Genomic DNA, 17,672 nt, shown 5'->3' with positions numbered 1-17,672 from the left:
AGGCTCCTCAAATGTGCAGCTGAAATACCTGGGGACTTATTAAAAAAAACTTACTCCCTGGTGGCGCAGCAGGTTAAAGAGCAGCACTAAGAAGCTAAAGCCACTTCCGCATGAGTTCGATCCCCGCCCCAGAGGTGACCCACATGGCGCGGCAGACCTCTCCTGACCCGCCCGCTGCTCCCCTCAGCAGTGTACTTCATTGATCTGCCTGTTCCCCACTGTCTCTGGTGAATCCTCTGACCGCCCCTGCACCTCTGGCCTGTACCCCAGCTCTGGCCTGTACCCCAGCTCTGTATACATTAAGTAAATAAATCTTTAAAAACAAAACTTCCTGGGGGCCTCCCTATGGCATAAGGGGATAAAGCACAGGACTTTGTGGCTGCCCGCAGCCACTGCAGCCAGAGTTCGATCCCCGGCCAGGAAGGTGACCCACACCACACAGACCTCTCCTGTCTCCCTGCTGCTCCCATCAGCAGTGTATTTCAGTGGCTCTGCCTATTCTGTTCCCCATTCTGTCTCTGGTGAATCCTCTCACCCCCACCTCTAGCCTGTACCCCAGTTCTTGTGTGCACAACTAAATAAATATTTAACTAAAAAACAACTTCCTGGGCCTTCCCTAGTGTCTGGAAAAGGATCTGGCAAATTTGCTCCTAAAAAGTTTCAGACAGTGCTGACACTGCCGTTGGGGGACCTGGCTTGTGAAGTGGCCACCCCATGCTGTCCTGATCAGAAGTCAGTATGTGAGGATCTAGATGCAGTAGAAAGACAAATAAATGATGGAATCAATGACCACCACACTTTGAGCCTGTGTCAAACCCTAAAAAAAGCCATGAAAACATGCCAGCTTCCTATTCTTGGAATAGGAAGCTGGCTGCACAGCCCGTGATTTGACCTCAACACTGCACAATATCGGATTCACCTAATCTCTGAAACTCTAATAGCTTTTGCACCACTTTTACCAAAGGCAAGAGCCTCATAAAGATACTAAAAAATCCTAACTCCACAAACAGGCCAGACCACAGCTCCCTGGGAACACTTGAGTGTGCTCCAAACACCAGGGGGTACCCTGAGGGGGCCCCTTTCAAAGCAAATGCATTCTGCTTCAGGGCAGCACACAGAAGAAAGTTGTTTTTTGTTCAATTTTGGAACATTTAAGAGGCGATCTACCCTCTTATCAAAATCTTTTAAGCTGAGCATGCAGTAAACCGCCGGCACCAAGCAGCACAGCAGAACTCCGGAACGCCTTCTCCTGCTCAGCTGAAATGACACTGCTTGAGGGTCTCACCCTCCTCACCTTCTCTCCAGCCATTTCTTCTGAGCTGAGCATGGTTCCGTCTCACACAGTGCACTTCACGTGCCTCTCAGCCAGCTCAGGTTTTGATGAAAGGATCGTTTGTGGGAAGTGAACCGCTGCACTCTGAACTGTCACCACGAGGACCACGAATGGCCCACCAAGAGTAGCAGCCCACTGAAGGGACTGCAAGTTGGTGACGCTCCGGTCCGAGTTGCTAATTTGGAATTTACATATCACATAAAAAAATTCTGTATTTTCAGATGCTCAGATCTGGCGTAGCAGCCCAGGCTTTACTCTCACTTGCACATGGCCCCGGAGTGGAGCTGAATAGCTGTTGCCCTCTTTTCATGAGGGGAAGTGAGCCCCCAGACTGCCAGGGCCCCAGAATTCCTCCTCTCCCTGCCTGCCTCGCCTCCCACGTGCCTCCCTGGCTCTGGGACATCTGAGCTGCAGTCTGCACTGGGCGGGACACACAGGGAGGCGTGCTGGGAGCCACCGACCTGCATCTGCCCACACACCGCCCCTGAGGACATGACAGAAAGAGGTGTATTCTGGGAGCAGCGATCTGGACTCTAGTTGTTGTGTTTTTTTTTTTTTTAAAAAAAACAATGTGCAAACTTCAGCACTAATATTAGTAACACAGTGGAGCCTGTCTTACGTTTGACCGCAACACTTAATTGAGAATCTCTTCTAACAAAATTCAATTTTGTGCTTTGCCACGTAACTTTGGCTTGAGGCTGCCTAACAAATGTTGAAAATCTGCAGGATCACAAATGAATACAAAGACAATGCAAGAAAAGGCAACCAAAGAGTTTATTGAAAGACAAGGACTCATACAAATGCATGTCACACTGTTTATCTGCAGTGAGAATTATGACAACTGAATGAAGAGTAAATACTTTAATTATAAGTCAATAACATATAAAAGTTGATTCATGCCTCTGATTACATAAATTACACGACTGTCACATTCTGCAACATTTACATACTTTTTAATTTGTGCCTGTAAAACTGTACACAAGTTACTAGAGCATGTGACTTAGTAATACTTTTCAGTTATAAATAATGCTCATCAACCAAATACCTGTGAGATATATACATTTCTAAATCCTGCAGCATTTGTTTTGTACCTCAAAGTATAAACTACCTGGAAGCTTAGAAGACAAATAAGCCTGATGCATCATTTGTTACAGACTTCAATTCGAAAGAGTAGGTTCTCTGACATAGAAATAAAATGTCACCTCCAGTTTAATGCTTGAAGAACTTCTACACTTATTACATACATCAGAAAACCCTTCATATGCAGATTAATTAGATAAGGTGCTATCTATTGCATATTAAATACCTCCAATGACTGCATCTGGATTATTAGTTATAAATCTGTGAAGAGGGGGGCTTGCAGTGTGCGCTGACAGACCCTTCCACCTACCGCCACTAGCCCGCAGCACGCGTCCTTGCCTCTGACTTCAAAGAGATCAGGGAATGAGCATACTCTTACTTCACTGACACACAGTGACACCTACCAGCTCTACGGGACATGAGTACACGGACATCAGTTTCAGCTTGATTCGCAGATCCAAGGTAGAGGGCTCTTCCTAAAAAGCTACAGGAGAAAGTAAAAGCTCTACTGTAACAATTACCAGACATTAAAGATGGCAGGTCTCTTTATAAGATTCTCCTTACTAAAGAATAAGCACCCTTATGGGGTTGGGGGGGAGAGGGGGAGGAACTGGGAAAGAAGGGGTGTGAGCAAAGCAAGTGTTCACTCATGAGTTGAGCTGTACTTAGGTTTCCATTCATGAAACTCCTTTAAATACAAGGCAACATTTATTTTCACAGGGGGGAAATTACAATTTGATCTTCATTTACTGCGAAAAGCAACAGACATAGTTATGCATAACCTATGGAAAATACTACATTCTTGGGACAGGGATGGTTAAAAAAAATGAGGCTCAATGCAGAATATAGCAGCAAAAAAGCAACTTCAACATTTCTCATGGATGGATGGCAGATTATTTTATATACAACTCTGTAAGACAAAGCCCTGGTTTGAACTGCACCTTGAGGCCGAAGTGGGAGGACAGAACGCACAGTAGTTTCAAAACTAAATTTCAGAACAAGGATGGGAACTAGTTGTAAAACAAATTTTTAAAGTAACAGTCTGAATTTTGTAACCAAAATAGATTAGCTTAAACTGGGTTTGTCAATTCTATGGATTTAAAAAATCCTCTTATGGGTGAATAAATATTTTTAAGCATGTATTTTTTATTTAAGCATAAAAGCAAAGTGATATCTGTTTAGAAGTCTATTGTGCTGTGCTTTATTTAACGAGTACATACATTTTATTTGTTTCTAAACTAATAGTATACCATCAGAATACTTAAAAATTACATTTTGGGAAAACCAACTCAAGTGACCTTTTTGCTCTTTTTCTGCAATGCTCGAATGCCGACTGCTGCCGGCACTTCTGCCCACACACGGGGGGTACTGCTGTGTCCTGGAGGACTGACTTTTACATTTTTATCTTCATTTTATCAACCAATTATGAAAGTGAGGTCATGAGTGAAAATTCACAAACATCAGAACAGAATATTTTTAGATACTGAAAAATGCAGATTCAATTTTCAATACAAATCTTGTCTCAGATTTAAAGATAAAATTCATAACCCAACTCTCACATGTGGGTAAGCATAATCCTTAACAACTTTTATATAAGCAAAGAATCTCTACTAAAAAATGAATTTGCTCAAAAGGAAGAATGGCAGTTCATCAATCATATGTTTTGTGAGCTCGATTTACATAAAACATGCCCAGTACAAAACTGGCATCCAGGGTCATTTTATAAAGAGCAAATTTGGCCAAAGTGGTTAAATATCTGTAGATAGCTAGCATAATACTGAAAACACAAGGATTTTGGCACTTCAAAATTATGCATACCAATTATACTAACCAACAAAGTAAATACTAAGAAGTTTGTAATATTTAATAAATGTTAATTAAAACGGCATCATGTAAAAAATTTTCAAAATCTCAAATGGTGAAAGAAGTCTACCCTAGATTTTGAGATCTATTATGGAAATTTTAAAGTGGAAGAAAAAGTTAATAGGAGCTATTTTTCCTTCTCCATTTCTTCATTTAAAAAGGAAGAAATTTTTGGAATTTGGAAAAATTTCCTGAATTCAAAAATGTTATGTTATCAGAGGAAAACTAAAAGAAACTTAGAGAAGCCAACAACGGATACCAGCTGATGAAATACGAAAATAAGCAAAACCATTGCTCATTTAAAAACTTTTGTATTTAGTATTCAGTGAAGCCTTAAAGTATTAAACCAAAATAAGCAGTTTATTAAAAAGACAGGCATATGCCTCAATATAGGATGGGTTCTTCATTTTAAATTCAAAGTATCAGATTTGTAAAAATAAGTAGCGAGTGATTAGTGACCTCCTGATACTACTGCTTTTCACTTTAAACTTCAAAATATTTTATACGAACATAAAGATGACTCATTTTGGTAACCTGGGAGAGCAGACTTAAAAAAAGCCAACATCTAATTTTTAGATCCTCTTGAAGGGCAGATAAAGAATACGGTATGATGTTATGCTAGTTTTTGTTCTAAAAACTCGATCCTCCTTTAGTAACTCTCATCTTGGTTCAAGACCCAAATGCAACCATCTGTTCTATTATTTACGTAACTTGAAACCAAGCCTAATTCTTCATTCCTAGAATCTGCCCATAGCTTTGGGTTATCAGTCATCAAAGGATCACCTACTTTCCTCCCTCCCCACTCCCCGAAATTATCTTCAGATATACCTTCCTAATATTTCCCTTGGTGTGATTTAAAGTCATGCAGAATGTCAACAAATTGCATTAACTTATCTTCTGCTTATAGCTCAAACAAAACTCAAATGTTAAGGTAGGAAATTATTTCAAGAAGTTCATGCTGTTGTGAAATTAATGAAGTTTCCTAAAACATGTCATTCTTTAAGAAAGGACTCTGGGTCATTACTTTTGGAAAATACTCTATGGGATTATATATAAAGCAGCTCATTTGGAGACCAGGGTTCACAGACTCAAGAGTGATTTGAAGCAGCTTTTCTATGGTCAATCCTAAGAGCAGCGATGATCTGTTTTACAGCAATAGAGCACACACACATATATTTTCAAATAAGAAATCAGTACCCTAATTTTAGAGACAACCAGTAGTTCTCAAACGTAAAAACACATGTGTATGAGGTATATGCATGTATTTTACATACAAAGATACATGAACCTGTTTCATGTATAGCTATGTATATAAAATAGGAACCTTTTCCCAATCGTAGTGTCTGAGTGGTATTCCTACACTAAATAGGTCTACAAACTGATTTCTGAGAAATCCGCCACAGTATCAACTCTACATGAAAGCTGTTCCCAAGGATTAAGTCACACCCTTCTGACGATAGTTCTTGGCCTAATGGCAGATGGGTAGGCCCGCACCAGCACCCAAACAAATCCTAAGGAACCGTTGACTCATGGACAATCTGGCCTGTTTTCACTTTAATGTTTAAATGTGGCTCACTTCAAAGATCACTCTTGAGAGTCCATGTTACTATTTACAGGTAGAACACATTTCCACAATGGAGGGGGCATGGAATGAAACCTGACAGTGTGCAGTCTCTTGCAGTCACAAGTACTTCCTCTTCCTCTCTCTCTTCACTTCTTCTTTCCCCCAATTATAACTTCAGTGCAATGGGCTGATTAACTGGTGGAGACTTTGCCAGCTTTCCTGGACGGCTCGTATGGCACTCTGAGGATGCTGGGCGTCTCCTCCATCACCCTCACAAGGAGGTTGTCGATGTAGTCCTCCAGCTCCCGGATGTGGGTGTCCTTCCTCCGCAGGAGCTCTTTGTGTTTCACCAGCTCCTGCAGCACCTCCTCATAGGTCAGACCCCGGTACCCCGCAGCGGCGTCGAAAGGGTTGCTGTCCTGCAACAGGACAGACACAGTCACTTCAACAGACAGCACACCAGGAACAGAGCAGAATCATTTCTAACTTCATTTTTCAATACTGATCAATTTTTTTCATTTTTCCTGTCCTTGTCTAGACCCCATGTGACAGATCACGGCACGGCTGAGGCAAAGATGAGGGCAGATACGCCAAAGGCTTGACTGTCCTTCTGAATTCTCCTAAACCTGTTTTCACAGGGTGAATACTGTCCTAACAGAAGAATCTGGCCATACAAGGGTATATTAAAGAGAAAATGTGCTGCAGAAAATAAACTGAATAGATTAAAAAAAAAATAAAGAACTAAGAATTTACTTGGAAGAACTCTAAGAAGTTATTGAAAATCATCATTTGGTCATGAGTTTAATCCTCATGGAACTGCTTCCATGGAACTGCGGTTTAACGTCATGCCTTCAGCTTTTTACTGAAGAGGGTTCCAAGCAGCAGCAGTATCAAATTTGCTTCTCCAATTGCTATGAAATCTTCAAGGCATTCAGAATTACACCAACGAGTATCCTTGGAAGATGCCCCCAGGGAGGAACTTCTGTTTTAATTTAGTGTAAATAGAGCTTTTTCTCCCCTGAGTAACAAGTCTCCTTCCTACTCCTAGCACAAATATCTATACGCCCTTTTTGCCCCAGTTACCAGGAAACTCAGTATTTGGTAAAGATCAGGTTAACACCGAAGGTGAGCATGTCTCCACTCTGCTGTTCCACTTTTTCACTTAATTATATTGAACATTCTTTTTATAAAAAGTATAACTATAAATCACAAAGAAAAAGGCACTGTTTGATTCATGTATATCACAAAGCAGTCTACTAGTAAAAGAAACGTTTCTCAGGAATATAATCAAGAAGACACTGCAACATCATCCTCTACTTACAGTATGTTAAACTTAATTTTTCACTGTGCAAATATAATGCCCAAATATAAAGAAGTGTGCCTTTTTGTACAAAGTTCTATCAATTTAACAAAACTTGAAATGTTTTCCATTACTTTCTTTCAAAACATTTTCATGGCTTTAAAGAAAATAGACTAAAATAATGAGGAAATTGGTCTTAAGGACTGATTAGTATATAATCTAGTCAGCAGAGGATAAATATGGGGAACTGATGAGCAGAGAAAGGCATTTCCCCCTTTTTCATAGATACTCAATTTGTCTTTATGCCTTTTCAGGATCTGTTTTAACTGGTGGTGTGCCAGGAGTTTTCATCAGTAGGGCCAAAGTTTAATGACTCGTTGTCCCCTCTTCCCGGGGGGACCGTGACACCAGCCCGAGAAGCGCTGGAGGACAGACAGCCACGTGACACTGGTCACTGAAGCACACCCCACTCAAGGACAAAGGGAGAACTCCAGGACTGAGTAACTTCTCCAGACTCTCTCAGATACGGTGGAGAAGATGGAGCGTACAAAAATTCTGCCAGGCACACGTGTGCCATGGGCACGCAGCCGTGGGCTGTGCCTGTGCGAGGATGAGCCAGGCGCAAGGCCCAGAGGTCCGGGGAGGAAAGTGAGTGAGAACTGTGGCTGAAGTGGTTGGTCCCAAGCAGACCATCACGGCTGTGGAATCCTATGGAAGCTGCAACCACTGAGGGTTTCTAACTAGAAGAAAGCTAGGTAGCTAAAGTCTAGGAAGATTACAATAGCACCAGAGGATGAGCTCATTTAGAAGGCCTGAGATTAGTTAAAAAATATTTCACAGTGAAATATTAAAGACAAGGGTTAGTAAGAGGCTCCACTAGATTAGCAGGCGGAACAGAGAGGATGCCACAGGGGAGTGACTGAATTCTCTACAATACACTGCACACAACGTACACGGCAGCATTAGAAACTGTATATGGAAGGGTACATGACCTTTATCCCCAGACATTTTAGGAATGGGCTCTATAACAGCTTAAAGTCAAGGAAAACTCTGAAGACTGAGTGTTGCTTTGCTTTTTTCTTTATCTGCAGATGAGTATTTTCTAAGAGTCTTTTTCCTGCCCACCCCCTCTCTCGCCCCCACCACCATATCCACTAAGTTAACTGATCATGAACTGAGGCACTGAACTTACTAAAATTCATAACCAGGAGCCTCTCTACTAGTGGCTTAGGGGTTAAGTACCATCACTGATGCAACCTGAGTTTCATCCCCTGGCCAGAGAGGTGACCCACAGGGCCCAGCCGACCTCTATCTCCCTGCTGCTCCCCTCAGCAGTGGATTTCAGTGGTTCTGCCTGTTCTGCTCCCCACTGTCTCTGGTGGATCCTCTTACTCCCTGCACCTCTGGCCTGCCCCCCAGCTCTTCTACACAAAATAAAGATAACTAAAGAAAAATTCCTAACCACATTTTTATTAAGCTTTTTTTTTAACATTAAGGGGTTTTTATAGAAATGATAAAACAGTACATATACTACAGAAGTATATATTTTAAATGTTTTTAAAATAAGCTAGAAGTTCTTACTTTAATCTAAGTAGCTGTATATATCTGAGACAGAAACTAAACTAGGTCTCATTTTGTTTTTCTGAAAAACCCAGAAGGTGGTTCTTCAAGGTTCCCTTTAACTCTAAAATTTTCTGGTCTACAAAATTTTTTTCCAAACACATTTTCAAAAGGCCATAAGTAATAGCCAACTAATGTGATTTCATTTTAATAACACATTTACTGAAAAATAGTTCTTGTGAGAATTGTAGGGATTAATGAAATTTTAACTAAGTGGGATTCATAACTGATGTGATTGATGACTTTTATGTTTTTTTTCTCAATTTCACATAATAGCATTCATTTGAATCTCTCTAAGTCAAATTATACATATGTGAGTTGATCAGACTAAGTGATGATACACAGTTTGAAAATCAGTTAATGCTATACTTCACAGTACAATGCAGTACTGGATAATGTATAATGGAGTTAACAAAGTATTTTTAAAACATTCCTTTATAGATGATGAGGATGAAACACATATAAAAACATTTCTATTCTGACTTTAGTTTAAATTATTGCCATGATATAAAGCAATCTAACAATTTAAGCTTTCAAAATAATCAGTTACTATCCTGGAATGGTATTCAAACGTTTACAGTTCTAAGCTAGAATATACAGAACCATTGTATAGTTTTTTTTTTTTCCCCATCGCAACAATCTAGTACCTATGTATAGAAAGACTGCCTGAAAATACATTTCTGACCTTTTCAATAAATTTTCCACTTGTCCTCCTGTGTAAAAATTTAACCCTAAATCACTGCATCAAGTTTCTAGGTAGGAAAACATCTTAGAAACACATGTACTATAAACTATATTCTGGAAAAGAACATAAAATAATTAAAAACATTTTTATGCTTAGTGCCAGATTTTACCCCATATTGGAGGCACAAGATTCTTAAATTGACACTAAATAAATATATTTATATTCTTCTGCTTGCTAATATCACTCTAAATAAAATAATAAAGATTAACATTAACAAAAAAAGAAGATACTTTCTGGTCACAAAAATGATTTTGCTGTAAGAGAAAACTTAGGCAAGTTTAAATACTTTTTCAAAAGATACTTTAAAAGTTATTCTTGGAAAAACAAAAATTGCAAGCTGTCCAAACTGGTCAAGATTCAAAAACCTATAGTAGGACTCCTAAGTACTCAGTATTTTTTCCCTCTAGTACCACATATAGATAGCACAGATGTTTTTAAGATGTCTTTTTACACTGAAGTTTAATGTATACTTTTCTTTTTTCACAACCAATCTTTTTCCATTTCTACCCAACTTTCCTTAAAAATTTCCATATGCAGATGCAAGAAAATTAGGGGTCGAGAGAGTAATAGAATTACAAGATGTTTTCTAATCAGAATTTTAAATAACAGTTGCGAGAAGATTTAAGAAATGCTACTGACCTATTTTTACTTTACACTTAGTCTAGCCTTTTAAACTAGGAAATGTATATTTTTTACAATATTTAAATTTAAACAAAAGCAAATTATCAGGTCTCAAAATAACTGAAGATGTAAAGAAAGGTTGTCCTGGTAACCGAATACTGGTGGGCACTAACTGACATCCAAGGCAGCTAGAGGGGAGAGAGATAAGATGAAGGCCTGGCATTCTCTGATCATCTCATTATTGTTCTAATGAGGAACTTTGCTCTGGGAATATCATCTCAGCTACTTTCACATCTTTTGTCCTACTCCCTTCATCTCCCTTTCAGTTCTTAATTAGGCCTTAAAGAGCTCACACTGCCCTTTCAACTGGCTACTGCTCCTGTTTAAACACTGTGCTTTCACAGACAGGTGTTGGCACTAGCATGGAAGACGTACAAACTTAATTACAAAATACTATGTCCAGAAGGGGAAAAAATAACTTGGAGGATGGCTATTATTGGAGAATTTAATGTAAATTACTTCAAACATCTTATAATCTTCAACATAAAAATTGTTCAAATACTTTTCCTCAATAATGATCAGCATAAGGATGAGCTTTCTCCTCTTAATTGTATTTTGCAGTAAATTAACAACACCTAGTAATCCTTTAACTGTCATTTGGAATAGTTAGTATTCCACAGAAAAATAATCACACATCAAGGATTCTTTTATCACCTTTAAATCCTTTAACTAAAACAATTTTCACTTTTTATTTCTTAAAAGAATTCTAAAGATGCTTTTACAGCAATAAATTACAAGATTTGGAAAGTACATTTACAAGCACATAGAAATTGTAATTAAGGTTACTTAATAAACAATAGCTGCACATTAAATTGATTTTTTGATGTTGCATTTTGTTTGAGATTAAGTAACTGCCTGATAGAATTCATTTTATTATCTGATCAAAGACTGACTTCATATAGTCTGACATTTCTTGCTAGGCTGCCGTATTATAAAGACTCAAGTATTTATGAAACATCAAAACTTACAAATCATTTACATAAAACAGCACAACACAGTACAAAGTCCTCTGTTTCTCTAATGTTTTCTACAATTTTAAAGACAAATAAGTACATTTAATGGTTTCTATACCACCAAAGGTTTCTTTGTGGCACATCACATCATAGAAATGATATGTTATTGCTTTAAAAAATTCTTATTATACATCTGGATCACACATTAAGGACAGATGGCTCAAACACAACCACCAGTCTCTTGGAATAAAGGTTCTATTTCTATGATTCAGTGAGAATTTAATTTTCTACCAAGAATATGTGCCCACATTTTTGTAAACCGACTTATTCTCTGGGTTTAGGACATTCGGAAGAGACTGAAGATCCAATGGAGCTCTGAACAGAGATCTAAAACTTGACATCAAATAGCTATAAAACGAAGTGGAGATACTTGAATAATTCTTGCAAAATATGTGTGTTAACACGGCTGGTCGCTACCAACTCTTGCTAATATAGCTCGTTTTATTCTGCTAAGGGCGGTAAGTTCCCTACAGACTCTTTCAAATACTGTCCTAGTAACTGGATCTCTTGCCAGGGCACTTTTCCTGTTGTTGAATGTTAACAAGCAGTTTTACTTTTCAATCATTGTCACAACAATAAGAAATGTTGGTCTTTTCCACATGCTCTTATTTTATAACCATAATGTTGACCTTGACATACAGCTTTCATAATATTAAAAGGCTGCAAACAAAATATGCATAATCTAAACTGGCTTCAATTAGAACTAATACTTGCTTCCACTTTAATCAATCATATAGAAGTCACATTCTATCAAATATTAAAGACAAAGTCTAATTTTGCTCTTCTTTCTCCCCAAGTTAGCACACTAAGCTATAATCCATGGGCAACAGACTCGGGGGGCTGGAGCCCTTAGAAACCCACTCCAGCAGAGGCTGGCCCAGGGCTTGTTCTTCGGTAACCCTCTAGCCCCTCAGTCACTCACCGGGATTTTCCTGAGGTCTTCACTGCTTGTAGGATTTGTATGAAAACTGCATAATAAAAGACAGAACATAAACATTACCACTGCATCAGAGTCCACAGGAAGAAAAATAAAAGGAACATTTTTTCCACCAACATTAAAAATTATAATTACCACGTCCTAATTCAGTCATTTGAGTGAAATTTAATCTAGGATGCAGAAGGAAAACACTATTTACTCAACATCCTAAACATCTACAATTTTAAACTTTGAGAACACAGTTACACTCAGTTACTATGAAAGCTGAAAACTGGACCTCTAATATGTAGTCTCCAAACATCTTTTAAACTTATATAAGGGATTTTAAACAATTTAAGGTATCTTATAAAACTGAATTTTATAACACAGCACTTGTTTTATATCCAGCAACTTACCTTAGGCGTTAAGATAAAGACTGTGCAGAATTAAGTAGGTTGGAAAGACTGTAGAATAAAAGAGTTAAAGCAATCCTAAAAAAATCCTACAGACAACAGAAGAAAAATTAAACATTACCCTACCAATGAGAACAAATTCAGAGTTGTATGAACCATTTCTATCATTAGTGTGATTTTTAAATAAGGTCTTAGAAATTTCTTTAAGTACAGTCTTCGGATACTCAAGTGGGCCTAACAAAATAGGTTTCTTCCATGCAGAGAGTAAGAAAACATCACAGCTGAATGGTATAATCATTTTCTTCTTTGAAACATGTCCATCAGGAAGGGTAGAGCAACCAAAAAGAAGCTAAACTTCAAAGCCAGCTGATGAGTAAATATTTCATCATTGCCATTCAAGTTCAGTTTTTGCCCGGCACTTAAAAGTATTTGTCATTACAGCCTCTAGAAAGCATTACTAACCTAGCAGTCTTTTCATTTAATACAAAAGAACTATATTATACACACACACACACACACACACACACACACACACACACACACACACATTATCTGTGCGTTATCAAATAACTGAAATTCTTTGGAAAAAACTGACTTTTAAAACTTTATTGTGTGCTTGAAAAGGTTGAACACTGGATAACGTCTGGAAAATATCTATCGCACAGGTCCACATCCCAGGCTGTTTATCTACAGGGAAAACCTTAAGCAAATTCCCCAAGGTCTCGATTATGACTACAGCTTGTAGCACTACCTTCCAGAACCAGATGCTGGTCTACTCTAGCTGGGGCTCTGTGGTTAATGTGGCATTTCAGCGGGCTGGGCAGCACACTAGAGGAGGCAGAAACATGCCTTAATACCGACAACACACCAAGTCCAGGCCGACGACGCAGCCACCTTTTCTCATTCCCTGGATCTCACCACTTTGCAGCTTTCTACAAAGTTCCAGACTAGAGTTAACTGTACCAGCAAAGCCTCAAGACCCTGATGCTTAAAAGAAACTCCCCCTCCCCACAAATTACGAAGATGTCGTTTCCCAATACCCTTTGATCTCGAGCCATGGGCACAGCTTCCTATCCTCATTCTCAGGCCAAGGCTGTCAACGTCAGGGCCTGGGGACTAAGGCTCTGGGCCTGCTAGCCACAGCAGGCTGCTTCGCGTGGATCAGGATGCACAGCACTGCAGACTGTGACACCCTCAGAGGCATTTACCCGCAGGCTGGACAGTCCACCGCAGTGGCTACTAGCAGAGACACATGCCTCAGGCTCCCAGAGCCAGGTGTGTGACTTCAGATCCTGGTTTGGCTCTGACTTCTGACCCTGAGCAAGTTACTAAACCTTCATGAGTGTGGGCTCCAGCACCGGTAGACCAGGGGTGGTGACATCCACCGTACACAGCTACTGTGGAGAGTAGAGGAGCTAACAAGTTACACATCACTGAGTGACCGACAAGAACACATTCAAGAAATTGCTTTATTGAATAAACATTTACATGGCGCTGGGTCTGGGCCAGACACTGTCCAAGCACTTAACCAGCATCCACTCACTTAGTCTTCGTGACCTTTAAAACAGGTGTGATGCTCATTTTCAAAATAAGGACACAACTCAGAGGGCACGTCCTTGCACGGACTCATAGTGGGTAAGAGGTGGAGGTGTCCGGCTCTAGAATCTGCCCTTGTAGTTGTGGCACTGGCCTGGCTTGTTTCCTCCCTGCCACCCGCACAGTGTGGCTGTGTGCTGGGGCCTGACACCGAGGCCACAAAGAACAAGTGGACAGTGGGGCTATATTTGAGGGAGGGAGGAAGAGAGGGGAGAGCACCGCTGAGTCAGGATTTTAAACCACGTAGAGAAGTGTATCGCAGCAATGTCATGGAGGCCTAATTTAAGGGGAAAGGAGGATTTAAAGTTACACGAACAGTGGGGCAGCATGCCACAGAAAGGACTCTGAAGATGTGTGGGGTGGTCTGGGCACAGACAGCAGCGTGTACGGGGCCACCGAGAGACCTGAATGCCCAGCAGCAAGGCGGAAACGACCCCATGATCCCCGGAAAGGTCCGGGTGCAACAAAAGACAGCTCAGACCTGACTCACAAGCAGCGGCAGCTTTTTGGCAACTCTAATTTCTCATAAGCTTTACAGCCTGGAAGAACAACAATTATGGCTATTCATTGCAGTACATGTCTCAGGGAGAAACTATGGAGCCAAGAGACAATCAGGTAATATATTTATCTAATGAGGGGCTTTATAAGGAACAGACATTTAGAACAAAGATTTTTATCGAAATCATAATATATAACATCCAACGGCCTTAGCACTTGGGAGACACTGACATGAAACTTGGCAAAAACCTGAAAAATGAGAACTCTGAGCAACAATTATTCAACTGGAAAAAGTCACAAGCATGGGGACAGAGGGTGGCTGCAGGGTCCGGCCACTTCCCTGGCCCTGGGCAGAAGCTTAGGCAAGCTGCTCTCCAGCGCCTCAGCAGACCTGAGGGGCGGCCTTGCACCCCATTGTCTGGAATCTAAAGGAGCGGCCCGGCGGGCCAGCTTTCTATTCACACACTGACGTGTCAAACACATGACAAACTCAGTCATTCATGGCTGCCTTTTGTGATCTGTCCTTAAGTGAGGAAAAAGAGTGAACTGAACTGGATTGAATTAGCTTGGTGAAAAATAAAATGTCTCTATTTATGGAAGTGTGGCACCAATTTGTGATATTTTTCTCTCCGGACTGCTGTCCTCATGTGAGACAAGACAATGAGTCACGCAGCCTGACTGCTCAACTGAGCTGCTGACAGGTTCAGCAAAGGGTGCCCCGGTCAGGTGCAGGGTAAACGCAGGCACGCTCCTGCTGGGAGAGCCTGTTAAATTCAGCCTCCAGAATTAGGAAAAAAAAAATCATTTTAGAAATCCTAACGAAAGTAGTTAGAGAGCGGCAGCGGATTTTAGTCACTTTTAACCTGGTAAGAATACTTCACATTTGAGTTGGACAGCTAATAAAATGTTTTACCTTCAGTCTCAAATTTTCAAGCAACTGGACAGCTTGCAAAAGCTTGAATAGTTTTTGCTTGTGGTATTTTCCCAATTTTAAGGAGTTTTCTAAGCAAACTTTCTAAGTAAAAGTTGAAGATAGCAACACTCAAATACATCTGTAGCCATCAACAGTGTCTCTCCTCTTTGTCACTTATCCACTTGTTTCCTTGTGCATCTTTATTCCAACTTCAAATAAGCGAAAAGCAGTAACTGCCCTCCCACCAGGGCTGCGGGCTTGTCCTAGCAGGCCAGCAGAGCAAACCTGTCTTTCCTCGTCAGTCGGTGGACGTCAGCAGTCACTCAGGCCTGTGCCTGAGTCAGAGTATGCTCAGTCAGAGAGATGCTCCGTCCTTGCTTTTCTCTTCTGTAAACCTATATACCTTCCTCTGGAGCAAGACTACGGAAGAAGGGGAAGACACACTGAGAGCAGAGGAAGTATGACGTGACTGTCAAGACAAAAACCCCACGAAAGAACGACGCTCTAGTAAAATCGACTGTTTTGTTAGACAGCTGCACGTTATATAAATCCCAGCCTGCGGGATCAGACTTTCAGTGAGGGCCTGAGACAATACCTGAAGGCCCTCCAAAGGCGCATTAAAGCCAGCATCGTCAACCTTCCACAACCTCCCCAAGCCCACGCCACTGATAAAGCTGAGTCTGCCTGGGTCAACCTCGTCACCCATCTTGAGTTTCACTAGTGAATCCAGGTTATCTCAAGCCCAAGAGGTGCTTCACCTCACTGCGAGGAGGCCGAGATGGGAGGGGCGTAGGAGAGAGCTTTCACCTCGGACTCCAACCAAACCCTTGCTGTACTTAGGACAGAATAACTGAGCTATCACAGAACTTCTGCACAAGTTATTTTCCAAGAAGAGTATCCTGTAGCTCTCATTTAACTGAGCATGGCCTCAGGAAGCTTTGGTAAGAAGTGCAGATGGGAGGGGGCTATAAACTTAGAACTATAATAAAGCAGGAAATCTTGAACGAGTCTGCAAAGAGAAAAAGAAAATGCTCATACACAGTGCAGCGAGGACAGTGTGTGCCCAGGCCCACAGACAGTCGTGGTGGGAGCCGGGGCGGGGGCCTTCCTAACAGTTCAGAGGGGAGGGCTGAGTTCATGTCCATTCACAGAAGAGGAAGTAGGTACAGAGAAGTTAGGTGGCTGATTCCTAGCGACCAGCTATTAAGTGGCAGAGTTGGGATTCAAACAAAGACATCTGAAGCCCACAATCCCGCTCGTTGAGTCCTAAACCCACACGGGGTTTAGCACGGGGAGGCAGATCACAGCTGCCTGGATTCTTCTGAGAGGTAACTGGGAGTCCTAGTAGCCTCAGACTGCCAGAGAGAGAGAGAGAGAGACGAGGCTGGGTACTCACTCCACCGCCCACCCGCGCTTCCTCAGGCCCTGGCTGGACTGCAGCTCCAGATCAGCTTCTCCACAAACAGCCCCGCTGCTGGGCAGCTGCTGCTTCACACCTGACCAGGGCAGGCCGGCTAGACACAGGGCCCCTGCTGTCCCCGACCTGAGAGCCCCTCTCACGTGGTCTCCCCACTCAGCTTCCTCTAATGTCTGCTGTGTCATCTGTCTCCTGCTCTAAAAACATAAAATACAGGAATATACAATGCCAAAATATGCAATGCATAAACTCTTGGCATAACTTAAAATAGTTCAGGATGGAGGTTTGTTCTGTTTCTCTATTAGTTTGGAAAAAAAAAACACAATGTAGCTTGATTATTCACATCAGTTTTCTACTTTTCCTTCCATTTGACTTATGTTCCATAGCTACTACTTTTAATGATTTCTTTTGCTCTCAAAATACAGTCTCCTACTTAGTAAATAACAATACCTTTTGCATTCACAGAGCCAGATACTTTATATCCAATATTACTTTCAACTTAGGATTACATTATTAAAGACTGATTGTAAGGACAGTTTTGAAATGGTGTGAGTAGTAACCTGGACTACAAATAATGCCACCGCATGTTCCTAGTCTGCCTTACAGTTCACAACACATTTTCACAAACAGAATTTCGCTAAACACAATTCCCAAGGCACAGTCATCAGCAAGGTGCCCACCGCCACTCACAGCGGGATCCAGACCACGTGATCCCAGCTG

The 17,672-nt window shown here is 41.0% G+C and overlaps 1 protein-coding gene across 1 annotated transcript in view; it reads right to left on the bottom strand.

Moving 5' to 3' along the window:
- Nucleotides 1–2,085: 2,085 nt before the first annotated feature.
- Nucleotides 2,086–17,672, bottom strand: part of RAB11FIP2 (RAB11 family interacting protein 2 (class I)) — a 38,628-nt gene continuing 23,041 nt past the window's right edge. Inside the window, exons 4-5 of the mRNA XM_012723873.1 lie at nt 12,122–12,167; nt 2,086–6,259 (exon numbers count right to left, since the gene is read on the bottom strand). Of these exons, the coding sequence (XP_012579327.1) occupies nt 6,032–6,259; nt 12,122–12,167 (274 nt within the window). The 3' untranslated portion in view covers nt 2,086–6,031. The remainder of the gene's footprint in view (nt 6,260–12,121; nt 12,168–17,672) is intronic.

The sequence above is a fragment of the Condylura cristata genome, unplaced genomic scaffold (genome assembly GCF_000260355.1).
Source record: "Condylura cristata isolate star-nosed mole 26May11 unplaced genomic scaffold, ConCri1.0 scaffold00011, whole genome shotgun sequence".
Classification (NCBI taxonomy): Eukaryota; Metazoa; Chordata; class Mammalia; order Eulipotyphla; family Talpidae; genus Condylura; species Condylura cristata.
Note: the sequence above shows the minus strand (reverse complement) of the source record. Positions and strands in the feature narration are given on the sequence as shown.